Source organism: Fusarium fujikuroi, chromosome FFUJ_chr06, assembly GCF_900079805.1.
Source record: "Fusarium fujikuroi IMI 58289 draft genome, chromosome FFUJ_chr06".
Classification (NCBI taxonomy): Eukaryota; Fungi; Ascomycota; class Sordariomycetes; order Hypocreales; family Nectriaceae; genus Fusarium; species Fusarium fujikuroi.
In genome coordinates this window covers 3,500,762-3,517,556 of record NC_036627.1, presented here as the reverse complement: position 1 = coordinate 3,517,556, position 16,795 = coordinate 3,500,762, and the positions used below count along the sequence as shown (strand labels likewise).

General features: G+C 48.9%; 9 protein-coding genes; 4 read left to right on the top strand and 5 right to left on the bottom strand.

Moving 5' to 3' along the window:
- Positions 1-46: 46 nt before the first annotated feature.
- Positions 47-1,727, top strand: FFUJ_06421 (related to GIT1-Glycerophosphoinositol transporter also able to mediate low-affinity phosphate trans; the record flags this gene model as incomplete). XM_023579744.1 has 4 exons in its annotated part: positions 47-228; positions 283-1,257; positions 1,313-1,418; positions 1,470-1,727. 4 exons carry the CDS (start codon positions 47-49, stop codon positions 1,725-1,727), a joined length of 1,521 nt encoding a protein of 506 aa, XP_023432525.1.
- A 1,403-nt stretch (positions 1,728-3,130) lies between these two features.
- Positions 3,131-4,498, top strand: FFUJ_06420 (related to Oxidoreductase; the record flags this gene model as incomplete). XM_023579743.1 has 3 exons in its annotated part: positions 3,131-3,243; positions 3,298-3,431; positions 3,486-4,498. 3 exons carry the CDS (start codon positions 3,131-3,133, stop codon positions 4,496-4,498), a joined length of 1,260 nt encoding a protein of 419 aa, XP_023432524.1.
- Positions 4,499-5,747: 1,249 nt separating this feature from the next.
- Positions 5,748-6,182, top strand: FFUJ_06419 (uncharacterized protein; the record flags this gene model as incomplete). Its single annotated transcript, XM_023579742.1, has 1 exon — positions 5,748-6,182. One exon carries the CDS (start codon positions 5,748-5,750, stop codon positions 6,180-6,182), a length of 435 nt encoding a protein of 144 aa, XP_023432523.1.
- A 249-nt stretch (positions 6,183-6,431) lies between these two features.
- On the bottom strand, positions 6,432-7,874 carry FFUJ_06418 (uncharacterized protein; the record flags this gene model as incomplete). XM_023579741.1 has 2 exons in its annotated part: positions 6,432-7,036; positions 7,094-7,874. The coding sequence occupies 2 exons, from the start codon at positions 7,872-7,874 to the stop codon at positions 6,432-6,434; spliced, it is 1,386 nt and encodes a 461-aa protein (XP_023432522.1).
- A 582-nt stretch (positions 7,875-8,456) lies between these two features.
- FFUJ_06417 (uncharacterized protein) lies at positions 8,457-9,550 on the bottom strand (the record flags this gene model as incomplete). XM_023579740.1 has 2 exons in its annotated part: positions 8,457-9,076; positions 9,130-9,550. The coding sequence occupies 2 exons, from the start codon at positions 9,548-9,550 to the stop codon at positions 8,457-8,459; spliced, it is 1,041 nt and encodes a 346-aa protein (XP_023432521.1).
- Positions 9,551-9,798: 248 nt separating this feature from the next.
- FFUJ_06416 (uncharacterized protein) lies at positions 9,799-11,129 on the bottom strand (the record flags this gene model as incomplete). XM_023579738.1 has 3 exons in its annotated part: positions 9,799-10,143; positions 10,192-10,953; positions 11,004-11,129. 3 exons carry the CDS (start codon positions 11,127-11,129, stop codon positions 9,799-9,801), a joined length of 1,233 nt encoding a protein of 410 aa, XP_023432520.1.
- Positions 11,130-11,520: 391 nt separating this feature from the next.
- Positions 11,521-12,204, bottom strand: FFUJ_06415 (uncharacterized protein; the record flags this gene model as incomplete). The annotated part of the gene is made up of 1 exon (XM_023579737.1): positions 11,521-12,204. One exon carries the CDS (start codon positions 12,202-12,204, stop codon positions 11,521-11,523), a length of 684 nt encoding a protein of 227 aa, XP_023432519.1.
- Positions 12,205-12,583: 379 nt separating this feature from the next.
- Positions 12,584-14,453, bottom strand: FFUJ_06414 (uncharacterized protein; the record flags this gene model as incomplete). XM_023579736.1 has 2 exons in its annotated part: positions 12,584-14,337; positions 14,390-14,453. The coding sequence occupies 2 exons, from the start codon at positions 14,451-14,453 to the stop codon at positions 12,584-12,586; spliced, it is 1,818 nt and encodes a 605-aa protein (XP_023432518.1).
- A 795-nt stretch (positions 14,454-15,248) lies between these two features.
- FFUJ_06413 (uncharacterized protein) lies at positions 15,249-15,866 on the top strand (the record flags this gene model as incomplete). XM_023579735.1 has 2 exons in its annotated part: positions 15,249-15,567; positions 15,625-15,866. 2 exons carry the CDS (start codon positions 15,249-15,251, stop codon positions 15,864-15,866), a joined length of 561 nt encoding a protein of 186 aa, XP_023432517.1.
- Between the last annotated feature and the right edge of the window lie 929 nt (positions 15,867-16,795).

The window sequence follows — 16,795 nt, the reverse complement described above, 5'->3', positions numbered from 1 at the left end:
CATCATCCCACGCCAAAGAAGAGTGCACTTTCGCTCTGTCTACAGTATGTCGGCTCTTGAGATCACACCCGCAACGGCGGGTCATGACCTTGACGACACAAAGAAGGCCAGGGTAGAAGACATCCAAGATGTCGAAATCGGAGATGTCAGGAAGCCAGATCTGTACAGCAAGGTATCGGTGTATCTGACCATGGTCTTCTCCGGTCTTGCCCTGGGATCAGATGGCTAGTAAGCATGAACACCACGATGCTCTTCTCCATGCAGGCTCTGACAAGAAACAAGCAATGCTGCCGTGATCGGCAATCTCGAGCTCCTCTTCGCAACCCTCTACCCCGAAGCCCTAACATCAACAATGCGATCCCGCCTCTCCAACGCCTTTCTTATCGGCATGATTGTCGGTATGATAGGTTTTGGCGTGGTAGTAGACCAACTGGGTCGCAAAACCGGCGCTGTCATGACAACGCTTATACTCCTTCTCGGTATCGCCTTGAGCGCTGGCGCAAGCGGGTTGACCACAACCGGGCTGATGTGGATGCTCGTCATCGCCCGTGGAATAGCTGGCGTCGGTGCTGGAGGAGAATACCCCGTGTCAGGCGCTGGTGCAATGGAAGCCTCTGATGAAGATGGCCAGTTTCGCAAATCGAGAGGGTTCATGTTTGCCATGGTAGCTGATCTCTCTGCTGGGCTGGGATATACTTTCGGTGCGCTCGTTCCATTGCTGTTATTGCTTTGTGTACATCAGAGAACGGATCGATATGAGACTGTCTGGAGAGTTGCACTTGCGCTGGGCGCTGTCCCGCCACTGTCTATCTTTTGGTTCCGATTGAGGATGAGGGTATCCACCGCGTACCGAAACTCAGCTCTTCGGAAACAAAGGACGCCGTATGTCCTTATCTTCAAGAAGTACTGGAGACGTATCATTGGCGCGGCTTTGAGCTGGTTCCTGTATAACTGGATCTCGATTCCCTTTGGCATCTTCAGCTCTGTTATCATCTCAAGAGTAAATGCTTCGAACTCGCTTGTCCAGAACCTCGGCTGGGGAGCGTTGATTAATAGTTTCTACCTCCCGGGTCCTTTCATTGGAGGATACCTGTCTGATAAGATTGGAAGAAGAAAGACTATGGCTTTGGGCTATACTCTTCAGGCTGTTCTCGGCTTCGTGCTTGGTGGTGCGAATGAGCAGATTCAGAAAGTGTTCCCGCTATTCGTGGTCCTATATGGCATCTTCCTCACTCTAGGTGAAGTTGGCCCTGGAAGGTTTGTGAACGCTCAATGATCCATATCAGACCTGTTGTGCTAACATTTCCCGCAGTACTGTTGTCATTGTGGCGACTGAGCCATTCCCAACTTCTGTTCGAGGACATGCCCTCGGTTTCATCTCCGCATGGTCAAAAGCTGGTGCTGCCATCGGTACTCAGGTAAGTCATACCCGTCGTCCCTGTGCTTCTTATCTATGCTAACTTGATCAGGTTTTCACTGCCATCCTCAGCTCATACACCGATACCGTCAAGGGTAATCAGGTGGTCTTCTTGATTGGCTCAGCTTTCGCAGTTCTGGGTGTACTTAATGCATGGTTCGTTGTTCAAGATGGCCAGAAGCATCTAGAAAAAGAGGATCAGATCTGGAAGAATTATCTCGAAGAGAATGGATGGGATGCCAGCTGGGGTGACCATCAGACACAAGATCCTATTGGAACATTGAAGGATGAGCTCAAGTCAACATCCTGATTTGAGGACATCGACGGCTTATGGTAGTAGTAGTGGTGTTTCCCCTCTCGACATCCTCCAATAATTCGTCGAGTTAACCAATTCCTGGCAATTCATAATCGTCCACCCCCAATTCAGCAAGAAGTCTGGTGTTATCTCCCAACTGTCTATCAGATAAGGTTCTCCCCATAGAATAAGTCCTGAGCCTGCAGCCACTGTCTCCAAACCGTCCGAAACATTTCCATCATGGGTAGTAACAGGTAAAAACGGTGCCTTGAACAGGTTCAAGTTGATCAAAGTCCCAACTAGATCTCTCAGAAAATCAACATGGCTAAAACTGAACTCATGGCTGATGAGATTCTCCCGCATTATCGGACAAGGAATACAATCGATCCACGAAAAGTGATTGAGTCTCATCTGAATTTGAGTTGGTGCCAATGAACCATGATATTCTGGTGCTTTAGGAAGCAGAGAGGAATATCTGGGAAAGGCGAAGCTTGTGGCGATGGATGGGCCTGGAGCATAATATGGCACCGTCAAGCTATCCACCATAAATTTGTTCCGCCAAAGCCCGCGAAACACGTTGTATTTGACGAGATGAATCAAATGATCGATGGGAAGCGGAAACCATAGCTCCTGGTCCAGTGTTGCAAAGCTGCTGCTTTCCTCTATTCTATTTGACGCTCTCGTGTCCGGGACTGCAGTAGATCCTTTTGGGCCTCTAGGAGCTTTAGTTGTACCGAGCTCATCAAGCCTCCATCGATTGACTTGGTAACTGCATCGCGAGTCTCTGAGTTTCGACTTATCGCCTGTCACTCTACGTAACCCTGGTATACGTGGTCAGCTTCATGAGCGATTAGTCCTCTGATGGCGTTTAGAGTATATAAAAAGCTAATAGTGCAGCATAAGAATTCTCTCCATCAATAGAAGTGGAGTACATACTAGAAGCTCTTTTATGGAGTCGATTCTGGATTTTCTTTCTTTGTTTGGCCACTTCATCCGATGCATCACTCAGTCCAATCTTTGATAGTGTGGCGCCATCAGGCGAGTCGGTTTCTACCGCTGAATTTGGCATGACTGATTCGACGTACGCGTCAGTCTTCTCAGAAATGAATGAGTTAGGTTTGTAAAGGCAACAGGGGAATACAGGAGTAAAGTCGCATGTCGAGGAGTTTGTCATCAACAGCCGTTGATCATCTGAGGCTATACCGAAAGAGGCAAAAAGGTCAGGTTCATGACACCAGCAGGAGTCTGGAGCTAGGCTCAGCTTGGTAAAAGGGTCAGGTCCTGTAAGATGTACTACGCAAAGCAAGAGACATGTTTTGTCAACCATAGATATATGAAATTTTATAAAAATCGTATTTGATGCCATAATAGTTTCCACAATCATCAATTCATGCTGCACAGATTGACTCAATATCATCATGTCCTCAGTCAGCGGCTTCCTCCGCCGTAATTGGCAGGCTTACTCTCCCCCAGAGCCACCAAAGAACGCCAACGCTATAAAGTTTGGAATTCTTGGTGCAGCAAATATTGCGTAACTAGCCGTGTCATTTACAGTCTCGAGCCAGTAATACTGACGGTTTATAAGTGCAACTGCTTTGATCACACCGGCGAAATCTCACCCCGATATTAAGATCTATGCTGTAGCGGCTCGTCAGAAGGAAAAGGCCGAGGCATATGCCAAAAAGCACAATATTCCTCACGTTTTCGACAGTTACCAAGGTCGAAATTTCCAGTTATCCATTATTCTTTACTAAGCTAACTTTGTCTATGTAGCAATCCTCGATGACCCCTCCGTCGATGCTGTCTATATCCCCCTTATCGTTACCTTACACTGTGAATGGGCCATCAAAGCAATCGCCAAAGGAAAGCATGTGCTACTTGAAAAGCCAGCCACGGTCAATGCAGCTGAAGCAGAGATGCTATTCCGTTCGCCATTGCTACGACGGCCTGATGCGCCCGTTCTTCTCGAAGCAATGCACTTTCGCTTCCAGCCGAGTTGGCAATATTTCCTCAGCCTGGTCGACCGTCAGAACATACAAACTGTTGATAGCGTTGCGCTATTACCATCCTATATTATACCCAAGGGTAATGCACAGCTCGAATACAACTTGGGTGGCGGTACTATGCTTCATCTTGGCACATACCCTATGTATGCACTGCGTCAGATCATGGGTCGGGAGCCTGAAGAATGTATGGCATGCAGAATTAGAAGCGTCCCTCCTCCAGGAGATCTCTGCGATGAGTTTGCTGAGACAAGATTTCGTTTCCCGAATGGACGAATTGGAAACGCGATAATTAACGCACGAGGATCAATCACCACTTTTCCAACATTCAATATATCAGTGTGTCATAAAGAAATCAAGTTGGACGATATGACACTCCCAAAAGAACAGACTAAATGGAAGCTCAGGAAGCTGAGCGTCAGCAACTTCCTTATATCATCCTTTTGGCACCGCATTGACATCGTGGATGAGTACACCATTCGGGATGACAGGAATGATACAGACTTGAAGAAATGGACAGTCAAACAATCCAAGAAGGTCTATACATTCAAAGATGCCGGGATTGATCAGCCGAGTGAGCCGTTTTGGTCGTCATATCGCCATTTGCTGGAGCAGTTCGTCACCCGTGTTCGTGGGAAGCAAGGTTCTGGACTCTGGGTCGGCCATGAAGACAGCATTGCGCAGGCGAGAATGATCGATATGGCTTACGAGAAGTCTGGACTACCCTTGCGACCAACAAGAGAGTTTAGACTGGAAGATTATTCGGCTAGTTTGTTGGGGTGAAGTCGTTGGCGGTGAAGGCGGCTTGCTCGGGCATGAGCTGAGCCAGCATTGGAATGCTCGCAGCATCCACTAGACACAAGCGGAGCAACGGCTCCGCCAAACAGGTCTCAGCAATGCCTTGCGGGATATGCTTAACCCTAAATGGTGAGGCTGAATCACCGAATAAATGCGAAGTCATTCATTGCACGCTGCTGACTGAATAAATTTGTCTATGATTGAGACACTTTATCCCTGCGTTTCTCCCTGCAGAACGCGTCCAAAAAACGACAAAGAGAACAATCCGCTCCCGTATTATTTGCCGCGAGTTTAGCCTCTGTTGCTCGAGAGCTGTTGGATTTCCGAAGAAGCCGTGAATGCAAGGCAAGCCATCGGCATTTGTGAACCTCTGCAGAGCCCATCGCAAATATGTACGGCATTTTCCTCATCCAGAAGCCAACGTGACATAAAGCCCAAGCAGCTGTAACGTCACAGGGTAGCAATAAAGGCTAAATCTGGGGGAGCGGGTAAGCCCGAGACCCTTGACCCCTGACACGATTGATGCCGATGAGCCGAAGAGACGATCTACTTCCCCAGCCACGGCGTCATTAATTGGAACGTGGTACTCAGAAATAGACCTACTCTGAGCAGGTTTTCTACGCATCGGGACAAGCCTTTTCAATAATCTGCGGCGTGGAATGATCGGTGAACAATACGAACAATCACTCAAGGTCCCCGTGGTTTGCCTGTAAGGGGACTAGGCTTGGGCCAAAAATAGCGACGGTTCTAACTGGTTGTCGAGCGGGAAATACGAGATGTCCCTAACTACTTCTAGGTAGATCATGCTATAGCTCCGTACGAGATTCTCGCCTTTGACCACGTGAAGGCTTAACTTGGGGATTTAGCGTGGTATTTCAGGGTCGTAGCCTCGGACGGAGCGGCACTATGGCTTGAATGGACCCTTCGAGATTCTCATGGCTGATCTGTCATGCCATGGGCTTCAGAGCCTCAAACTCGTATACTGCGAAAGGCCGTATTATCGTCTCATGATTGAAATGTTACATTCCGCGAGGAGGAAAAAGTATATAAGGAGAGTGATGCACTGCTGGTAAATTGTTTTCTCATCAGCTTCAACTCAATCACTCTTCACTCGCTTTTTTCACAATCGTTACCAACACTCAACTACTTTAATAGTAAGCGACCTCAATCAAGTCTAGCTCTCCAGACACTAACATCTTCCAGAACAACCAAACTACCTTCCTCAACCATCATCATGCAGTTCTCTCTCGCCTGTCTCGCCGCCATCCTGGCCACCAGCGTCTCCGCTGCCCCAGCTCCCGCCGTCAACATGATGGCCGCCAGCCCCCAATGGACCATTGAGAACATGCAGCGAAGCTGCGCCAAGGACGACAGCTCCTGCACCTGGAACTTCAAGATCGACACCCACAAGGGTGCCGCCACCGGCTGCAAGTATGTCGTCAAGGGCAGCAAGGCGTCTCAGCGCAACGGAGGACCAGTCAAGTGCGGTGACTTCACCATCACCTCTGGCTGGAGCGGCCAGTTCGGCCCTGGAAACGGATTCACCACTTTCTCTGTTGTTTCTTCTAAGCGACAGATTGTCTGGCCTGCTTATACCGACAAGCAGGTCCAGAGCGGAAAGGTTGTTAAGCCTGATCAGTCTTATACCCCTGCCAACCTTCCCAACTAAGCGATGGAGATCTTTGGCACTAGTACATAGCAGCATGGTTTAGATGTAAAGATTCATGTTATTATTCGCAATGTCTTGGATGTTCGATGTCAGTATAGTCATTAATACATAATTTACAGCGTTCGGGACAAGAGTAACTCGTGAAAATTTTATTCCGCAGTAAAAACACAGAAAACAGAAACATGAAGACCCTAGCACAGGCCCGAGCTGCTAATACAGGGCCCTGATCATAGTCCCTCAGACCTAATTCTACCTCTCGGTGAAGTCACGAAGAATTTGCTCTCTCAACTTCAAATGTGGCAGAATATCCTGAAGACTCTCCATCTCCATCGAAAAATTGCTGCATTTGACATCGAATCCATTCTCACCTCGGCTTAACAGATCTCTCCAGCCCTTCTCTACACTTGAAGAGATCTGGCGATCCTTGCTGCTCTGCCAGGTGATCTGACCCTGGTATCGATCAAGTCTCCTCTCGTACCGGAAAACGTCAGCTTGGCCGGCGTCGAAATTCCATATTTCTAGAATTTTGAGAGCGTGAAGCTTCTTTACTGCCTCGGCAGCAATAAGTAAGAGACTCTCGGAGAATTTGCTGAAAGAAGATGTAAGTGCGAGAGTCCTCAATGCTTTAAACTCGGTTCGTCTAAGCCTTTTGAAAAACGTTTGTGCATCGAAAGCAAAGGAGACAGCGATATGCTCAAGGCGATCTGCGGCGTGGAGGATGGATTCCAGAAGTGTGTTGTATGGCCGTGGAAGTGTCATTGCCCCAGCCCGTTGGTGAAATGGGGTATTGAATTCTTCAAAATAGGTCAACCGTTTCGTTGACTCTGATACTAAAATTCCTGAACGCTGGAGAGCTACGGGATGTTGGCATTGTGGACATTGAAGAAGTGGAGGAAAGGAGAGATACATACCGCGATCCCATTTCCTGTCGTGTTCAGGAACGCCATAACACCATCTCTCAAGATGAATCGACTCAATGCAAGGAGCAGACGAGATAATCTCATGGAGAGTTATTGGAGAGATGTTCGGGTGATATTCTCTCCGAATAACTAGCTCAGCGATGGCATCAACCTGAGGTAAACTCGTGGCCCCTTTTGGCGGGAAGAAAGTCCGGTCGAAGCAAGCAGCCTCTCTCCCTAAGTAACACTGACTTAAACGGACCCAATCGTGGACGGCAGCCATCAATCTTGGGCGAAGGGTCTTCAAAGGGTTAAAAGGAGAGTTGGGGGGCACAATTACCCAAGGTGGCTTGGTTAATTGAGTAGAAGCGATGCCTAGCTCCACTGTAACACGGTGTGTATTCCATCTTGAGAGAATGCGCCAAAGTGTGTGCACTGCCTTGGAAAAATGAATCTGGTCGTCAACGCCATGCGAGTAGACGTTATATGAGATCTCGAGAAGAATATGGCGGACAAGTATTTTTCGATATGATGGGACATGGTGCTTGAAGAAGTGTAACTCCTGTGACGATATTTTTATATGTTTGTATGTTTCCTTCTCTATGAGAGTTTGCCAGGCTCTGGAAACGCTGGCAAAGGTCGATAAGCGAAAACCTGGCTTCTTTGATCTCTTGTGCGTCTCTATCAGTGCCCGGACAATGTATAATTCGATCTCGAGAGGGAGCCTCGTGTAAAGTGCCGCACTGCGCACAACGGGTCTGGTTGGAGAACTCGTGGTGCAATGTACTGCCATTGTGTGTATTGGCGTGAGAGGATGGTTGTCCCAAAACTCAGTAAGTAACCTTGGAAGTCCGCTAGTCTGGGATATTGAGTGGCTTTATAATTCGGAAAAAGTGTAGGCTTTTGAGGGAGGAAGGGGGAACAAATCATTTCAGACTTTTGGTAGGATACTCTGAAAACTAAGTTTGTGAGTTTACGCCCTATGCAGTTGATTGGAGAACTCCGATGTTTGACACGTCCATGACACCTATAGAAAGCCTCCGAGTAATCCCCTAGATGACCCAGCACTTGTCTTGATAGAGAAGAGATATGCTATTCGCTGTCGGGGCCTGTGGCTGAGAGCTTATAATCACAAAAGGATAAATGAGTCAGAAATCAAGGTTTTACCAGCCAAGTCCCAGGCAGTGATCAGAGCTCATAAGCCCTCGACCACAGGTCGCTTGTATGCTAAAAAAAGAAAGAAGGAGGCGAAGCTCATGAGATTTATGGCGTACAATCTGATATAAGTGGCCAGTTTGTGATTGACAGCCGAGATCTTGCTGAAGAATTGCGCCTGCGATACAGGACAGAGCTAAATATAAATAAGACACATGGTTTATTTTGTGAGTTCCAAAACCGGTTCCATAGTAGATTCACGCAGAATCCGCTCCCTGAGCATCAAATATGGTACAAGGTCCGAAAAGGATATGACATCGTTGCGGGCAAATCGGTCCTCTACAACCTCGAGTACGTGAACCTTCCCACCAGTTGACTGCTTCTTCCACGCGCTGTATATGCAGTCAGGGAGCCTATGGGTCCCGCAGCTCTGCCAACTAATACGGCCCCTGGTCTCGCCGAGCTTCTCGTACCTAAAGATATGAACTGGCGGTCCTGGCAGGCCGAACTCCCATATTTCCAGCATCTCGAGCGCGGGCATTCTCTTGGCTGCTTCTGAAGCATTCTTCAAGAGCCCAATGTTAGGGATTCCGTTGAAACGATAGGTCAGTGCCAGTGTTTTCAGCCGTTTAAACTCTATTCCTTTGCAGTGATCAAAGAAGTGGTTCGCGCTGAATGCATAAGACACGGCGATATGCTCAAGATGATCCGCGGCTCGCGAAATGAGGCCCAGTAGCTCCAAATTGGTTGGATCAATATTCATTTGATAGCCCCTGCTAACGCCGTGGAAATAGGAAAGTTGTTTCACCGAAGTTGGCAACTTGAAACAGATCGGAAAAGCTTTCAAGTCTCAGCATCACAGAAAGTCGGGAGAGGGGGAGGAAATCACATACCATGACCGCCACACACGCCAAACTCATTCCAACATTTCTCTATGTGTATAGACTCGAGAGCTGCAGTTGTGGAAACTACGTGATGGAAAAAACTTGGTAGGGAATTCCAGTCGCGGGATCTACGCGAGGGGACAACTCGAATGACTTTGAGGGTGATGGAATTGACAAGTTGTAGCCGCTCTGAATGAGTATACCTCTCGAAGGCGAGAAGGTCCCGTTCATTTAGTCTTAAGTCCTGAAAAGTGTGCTTCTCCACGAGGCGTTGCCAAGTTTCAGAGACTGTGGCCAAAGGTGCCAGGCGTTTGTCGGTTCTCTTGTAGAGCTCTATTAAATCATTGACTATAATGACCTCGACGTCGAAAGGAAGAGTATGATGTGGTGTGGAGACCGACGAAGCTGTTGTTTCTGGAGAGGAGGCCATGGTGTTGATGTGAGAACGGCAGAGAACTGGAATGAGAGGAAAAACTGGAGAGAAAAGAACCAAATTGAATTTTGCAGGGAGAGTGGCTGGCTTTATAACCTTCACTGGGTGGGGACTCGGGAGGGAAAGTCAAATGTTCAGACAGGTGGTCGATAATCACGGTAAACTTCCAGCTCGAAGTGCTTAAGGTTTTTCATCTGAACTTAGCATATCGAGCGATTACATTCCCATCGGAAGGTGAGCTGAAATCAATCAGTAAAGTTTGAGTTCACGTCCGTCAACCAATTAAAAGTCCCCCAGGAGGCTTGCGACGCTGGACTATCAGATGATAACTCCTGGAACCCCCTCACCTCTGAGCTTGTAGGATTAAGACCATAAAGATTCATGCGTTTTCCCATCTGACGTCCCGATAAGAGGAGATCCTGGCCCAAGTTATCGTTCCCGTGAGAGAAGCACCCCAAGCTGAAGATGTTGATGGCCGCTAGGGTCGTGAGACTGTCAGATAATCTTTCCGCGCGATACAGCCGCTCTGCGTCGTTAAAAAAGCTGTGTGCAAGTGTAGCTGCTCTACCATCGGACGCGGTATGAGCAAACTGGTGAGGCGTCAGTCAGTGAAACAAGGAGACAAGAGGGTTGCTTACGCAAGCGAGGTACAGTATTGAGTTGACGAGAAAGGCAGAGCAGAATGTCGGGTTGTGCTGTACCAGATCTGTGAGGAACAAGTCCTTGTCAATGAATCCAACAGCCGAGTTGTCTGTCTCGAGAAAAGCTGAGATGAGCGTCGATGCAGATCGGTTACTGATCGGTACACGTGTCCAGAACGAGACGGAAAGGTCGTTTAAGCGAAGATCGCAATGTTCTTTGGGGCGGGCTTCATTGAGCAAGACGAGATCTGGTTTCTCGTCTTGGGAGAGTGTCAAGAGGCCAAGGATAGCATCTTTCGGTGAGCTTGGTGTATCAGTGGGGGGTGAGGGAAGGGGAGGCGGAGATGGTGAGGCGGCAACAGGCAGCACGATAGGATAGATTGCTGCAGGAGAAGCGATCGGTGTTTCGGGTAAAATGCCACGGAAAGTCGTCCACTCAGATGGCCGTTGTCTAGTCATTAAACCTGGCGACGGGGATCTATTCCGCTTTCCTTTGTAGCCCAGATCTTGAGCGCGTTCAATGACGGTTCCAAAATCATCACCGGCCTGTATTCTTTGTAAGATCTCCTGATTCGTCCTCCCGCCTGGCCTCCTCAAAGTCTCAAATAAGGTTCTAAAGCCTCTGTTTTCATCCTCCAACTCTTTGACCCTCCTCTTGAGCTGATTCGAGTGCATTTCACGGTCATTAGCAATATCAGCGTAGCGACACTCGCCCCCACGGCGCTGACACCCAACACATGTTGGAAACTCGCCGGTGCACTATTTATAAGTAAGCATCTGTTCACAGAAGGGGCGAAAGGGGGACAAACCCTGACTTTTCGGCCCCTGCATGAGTCGCAAGCGACAGCAACAGCGCGTCTTTTGGGTGCGGGAGTAGGGACTGCTTCGTTGGATAGATTGGTTGGAGCGCGGGGTAAAAGTGGAGGGTAGTTCATGGTAGATTCGACTCGTAACTCAATTCATGCACGGACTTGACGTGTCTGGCTGGGTTCCATGGATGGATTTGTTCATGTTGAAGCGGGATTTGCGAATTGTTGCGTCATGGGGAAATGGGTTTGTTGGGTTGTCCATCAGGCTCGGGAGTGAAATGCAAGACGGATGAGCCTCCGTGTCTGTTCATTGGTTGCATCTCTCTAGGGCGTCTCGCTTGGCCAGGCAATTTCTACGGGCCGGATCAACGATATCCATTTCATCCTTGTTTATGCATTCGAGTATCTGTGCCTGGTATAACGATCACTAGTACATCAATAAAAGATAGACAAAGGGAATATTGCCGAGTCTGTCGTCCACACGAACAACTCTAGATTAGTAAAGAATATTCTGGCCCTACAGAATCACACAGAACCCGCAGCTACACAATATCATCTCTGTCTCACCCTCATCAGGCGACCGTCTGAACTGAATCCTGACCTTGTCCCAGATCCTCAACCACGACGCAACAATCACCAATTTACAATGCTCATCCAATTCCTTCGCCATCTCCAAGTCTGTAAATTCAAATCGCGTAGGTTTATCAGACCCCATATTCAGCGCACCTACCGCCAATACCTCAGGCCTCGAGCCCATGTACAATTTCCATCCTTCGCCATCACCAAGGTTTCTCCACTCAAAACTTGTTCGCTCTGGAGTGTTGACGTTGAAAGAGTGTGTTGCGTTTCTATCGCCTAGAAGACGGTAGTACAAGGTGATATTCGAGGGAGAAGATGTGTTGGTAAATTCGAGCTCAGCGCTGTGGCGGGAGTATTTTACTGTTGCCAGTGGCGATGCGTTTTCATCTTTTCGTGGCAGGAGATTCACTCTTGCTTCGAAATCGTCTTCTGTGCTTTTGTATGTGCATGCGATTGAAAGTGGCGTGCTGCCAGAGTTGCCGCGTATGTTGAATTTCACCTCGGAATCGCCTTCTTTATGGATGGTGAAAGACGTCGGCATAATAAATTCCACATCTTGATTTGAGGGTGAGTAACCCGGAGGAGGGGGGAGGACCTCCAGACCGACTTCTTCTTGACCCATGGCGACGATATGAGATGAGCTTGTGAAGTGAATGAGAAGTAGTGCTGGACCTTGTGTTTATATACGAAGTAGTGCGGCTGAGATCATGGTCTTATCCGAATGGGCGTTTGTTGTTGCGCCACTGGGCTTTTTCTTTGTGTGGTTTCGCCCACGTGCTTCAACCTCTTTGTTTCGTAGGTCGCCGAGTCCAAGGATCACCAACTAGAACCAACTGAGGCCACTTTGAGCTTAGCGTCCTCGAAACGCCTTTGAAGCCCGAACGATCACACAAATAAGCATAACTTAAGGTTAAGATTCTTGTTGCAAGACGGTAAATATTCATGGGAAGTGAATCTCTCTGCTCTTTGATATAGAACTTGTGCGCACCTAGGCTCGCCACTCACAGGTAAGATCTAATAATGACGCTTCCCAAAGAGGAGGCTAGCCAAACGCCCGTCAGAGTCTCTACCAATGGAAGGCAGAAATCATGGGAGCTCAGTCCGATGAATCCGATCCAGAATAACCATTGCGCAAGCCAAAGTACAGGCACTCCCATGGCCAAGGTCATGTGAAGTCGTGAATGGCGTCTCATGAACGGAGCAAGAGACTCAACTTCAGCAGGAAGGGTCCCGTAGTTGTGACCTTCAGATCCCGTTTGCGACTTTGGTAACAGACATTCCTCCTCCTTTGGCCTCGACCACTCCTTTGAGTCCGCACCCGATTCACCATCTTCTTTCTCACCAAGCTTGCCGGGAGTTCGTATCGTACGTATGACAGGTACAGCCATCATCGCAACAACGAACAGCCATAGAAGTGCACCGCCAAACATGAGTGCAGCAAATGGTGATCTTGCCGCCCTTGACAAAGCTCCGAAGTAAAAGTCGTGGATACGACCATAGTTAACGGTCAAACACATGTGGTAGAATGACAAGGCCTGAAGGATCGCTTCCGCAAACATTGCAGACATTGAGGAAGTCATGTCCTGAAACTCCGGATTCTTGGTGCCGTGGGACGAGATGGGAAGCCAACTGAGGCGAGGTAGCGAACACCAAAGCAACATGAGCTCTATGGCGGGAACATCCTCGTAGCCAGGGGTGGTCTGTATAATAGTTGTGTTGGCTAGATTGGCGAGCAGGTGGAGGCACCCGAGAAGAACTCCTCCCATGATCCATCGCGCTGAGTTGTAGAATAGCGGACGGGAATCGGTGGTGTGACTCTGTCGTGAATTGTTGGCGTGGAGTATAGCAAAGAATGTTACCAAGTTGAACAAGCCGATACTCATCAGCTTCCATTCATTGGAAGGGCATTGCGCATCGCCTTCCGCGGATCTGGGGTAGATCCTCCATCGCCATGGGATCATGTCATGGGGTTGAAGTCGCGGCGGCTCACGCCACGTGTACCCGCAAGTTTCGTTCATCCATCGCCGCTGAGTGTCAAGATCCTTCGGGCTCGATGTTGAGCATGGTTCTTCGTGCTGGGGCATAGCAAAGGTGTTGCAAAAACAGGCCTTGTCGAAATACTCTTCCTCAGGAATGAGACTATTGGTGAGGTCGTAGCTTGCGGTATCAAAACTGAGAGGTGTCATGGAGTGTCGTCGGCTGTTGTACTCCCATGGACGAGCTGCATTCCCGGTATGTTGTGTCGTAGCCGTGAAGCTGCAGGAGCCGATGACATGGTCGAACGTCTCTCGGGTCCCGGCGGAGAGTGAGTCTCTCAGGCAAGCTGGCGCTTTATTGGCAGTGTCTACGGATGTATATCCGTCGGTCAGACTTTTGGGTGATAGGCTTTGCAAGCTATTCGTATCTCCAACATCAACAAGCCAGTTTCTCCCAGTTGTCGTCTGAATCCAGCCATGAAGTTGCGCCTTGGCGAGGATAGATCTGCTACAGTATTTGCTGTAGCGCTTGACAACGCTGGGTGAGAATTCGGCGCTCAGACAACTTAGTTCAGTGAGCCACTGGTAGTGCGTGCAAAAGATGAAGTACGAGGTGCAGCGGTGGCGAGTGCACTTTGTCATGGCATCCAACCAAGCGGACTGATCCTGTTGCGCGATACACTGCGGCATTGGCGACAAGGCCTCCGGGTTGACCCAACCTGCACGGTTCTTCATTACGCTCGGGTCATTGTCTGCGCTCGAAACATCGTGGGTCGAATCTGTTACTATTGTTAGTGCTCAGCGGTCTCTGTGTCGTGGGGCATCGCGCACTAGCCAAGGGTTCCCCAAAGACCCTAGCGATTAACAGCGCCTGGAGCACCGTCTGGAGTTTCATCATAGTATCGACGCCGCAACAGTCTGAGCGATGGCGAGAGTAGAAACAAGAGGAGACTTGTTTTGTTGGTATTTCGAGGTCAGATGGTCTTGTTAGCGGATGCCTCGTTGCTTGTGCGGGGAAGACGCGTAAGTCGGGGCATCAATCATTCCGACCAATGAATCCCAGTTTGTTTTCAATCCTCTCACGAGACTGCATTCGTGCGTCTACTTGGCTCTTGAGAAGAGTGCTAAATTTAAGCATGAATTTCGGATCTAAATAAGGCCCAGCCCTTGGCAGTAGTGTCGAGTTCCGAGACTCGATCTTTGTTTGGAAACATGGGAACACGACCCTGCATGTTTCGCCCAGTCCCTTTCGGAGATCGTGTGACATGTTGCTGTTCGTAGCCGAGAAAGCCAAGACTAAAAATAACATCAACACCTTACCAGCCATTTCAAATCGACGGCATACTTTACGATGAATTACTGAAACAAAGGTAAGGAACAGCAGAAGTTTCATCTTTTTCAAGTGTTCTTGTTGTATTGACTAAGCTCTGTGGCCTATGTCCTCAAGCTCCAGTTATTTTTGGACATGATGCTTGTCTCAACTTATGAAACGACTAGAACACCACCAACAAGGCTGATCTTTGCCGATACCTACAAAGCGTTTGGGATCATGCAGATCTTTAGTCTCTATAGATAGATCTACTGTCCGGTATAAGTAAGGCCCTTTCTACCCAGACCAGCTTCTATCCATTCCAACTCACGAGTATCAAGACCATCAACAATCCATCAGCCTTAACAAACTCGACTCACAATGCGCTCAGCAATCTTTTTCACCACACTGGCCCTCTTCCTTCCTGCTGCCTTTGCCGAGGAACTCAACGCAGATGATGTACCCACCGCTTGCAAGACAATCTGCCAGCCCGTCGTCAACCTCACCAACGCATGCGACATTGACCCCAAGGGTCCCGAGAAGCACAGCGATAGACGAAGGGATCTTGTCATCCTCGATCACGAAGACGACGACGAGCCCATCGAAGCGGCTTGTATCTGCACGAACAAGAGCTTTGACGTCGAAGGCGTGATGGGGCTGTGCGCGAGCTGTATGGCGCAGAATAGCAAGGACACAGAAGGTAAGAGATCGAAGTGCGTCATGGCATTGATCTCCTCGCTGACATTTCGTGAAACAGATATTGATAAAATAATGTCGCAATGCTCCTTCTCGTCAACCTCTTACGTACGCGCAGCAACGAGTGTAGTCTCTGGCATCGAGGTTCAGGCTACCCAGCCCGCTGCAACAGTCACGCCAATAGCTACAACCACTGCTGCCGCGGCTACAGCGACTGAAACTGTCGGCAACAGTGCTGGGAAAATCAAGGGCTCTTTCATGGCGGTTACATGCGTCAGCTTGGTGCTATTGTGCGTTCTGTAAATCTATAGACTCTCTTTGCCTCAAGTTCCAGCGTTGGAGACTAAATACAAATACGTCTACCTTTTTAGATATGTCTTCCAGCATCCTTCGAGGACTTGATGTCGGCTCTAATATCCTTTACACCCAGCATGCGTATTGTCTCTGTCCGTGAATACAGACCTTTCGTCTCAAGACTTGAAATTAATGACATGCTTTGATCTGGAGACTACCGCAATGAGAGGAGGCTAGAAAAATTGCACTTCTTGCTCCAAGCTTATTCCCATACTATCTACCGCCAGCTAGTGTCAATGTAAGCCTGGACTGCACCTATACAGGCATCCCCAGTACGCTATCACGCCGGAGCATGGAGCTTCGTGGAGGTCGACGACCACTATGATCCCAGTTTGCAAGACCGGTGACTGAAAAGCTGCACAGAGGGACACACAGTCAGGGTCTGCAAGATCTGCTACCGAGAAGTTGCTCACCTAGTTTGCACTCCAAATTTCAGGCTCGTCTGGATTTGCTCCCCTCTCACAAAGTAACTTCTCAGCCTTTCATCAAGGCTGTGACTGGTCGCCGAGGTACCCCACCGCTTGTGGTAAGCACCCAAAGACACCCTCTATCAATGGCTCCCCTTTGCCCAGTGACTTCTCGGTAGTGAAGTTACTCTTGTCCTTTTTCGCGAGAAGGAAATATGTGCCCTTGCTAGTCTTGGCGCCGAGGTAGGTTCGACGTTCGCGATCGCTCGTTCGTTGTTAGTCGATGTAGAGTCGAAGCTTGTTGCTTGTGCCGCTGGCACGTTCTTCTCCATGAGCGTCCTGCCAGGCGACGGCTCGCTTACAGTGATCTATACACTCTGGCGTTGTCTTTGTGAAAAAGGAGTATCGTGACTCGTAGATGTGGTGTGACGATGTGGGTAGTTGGTCGGATCGTGGTCAGGGGCTAGTCGA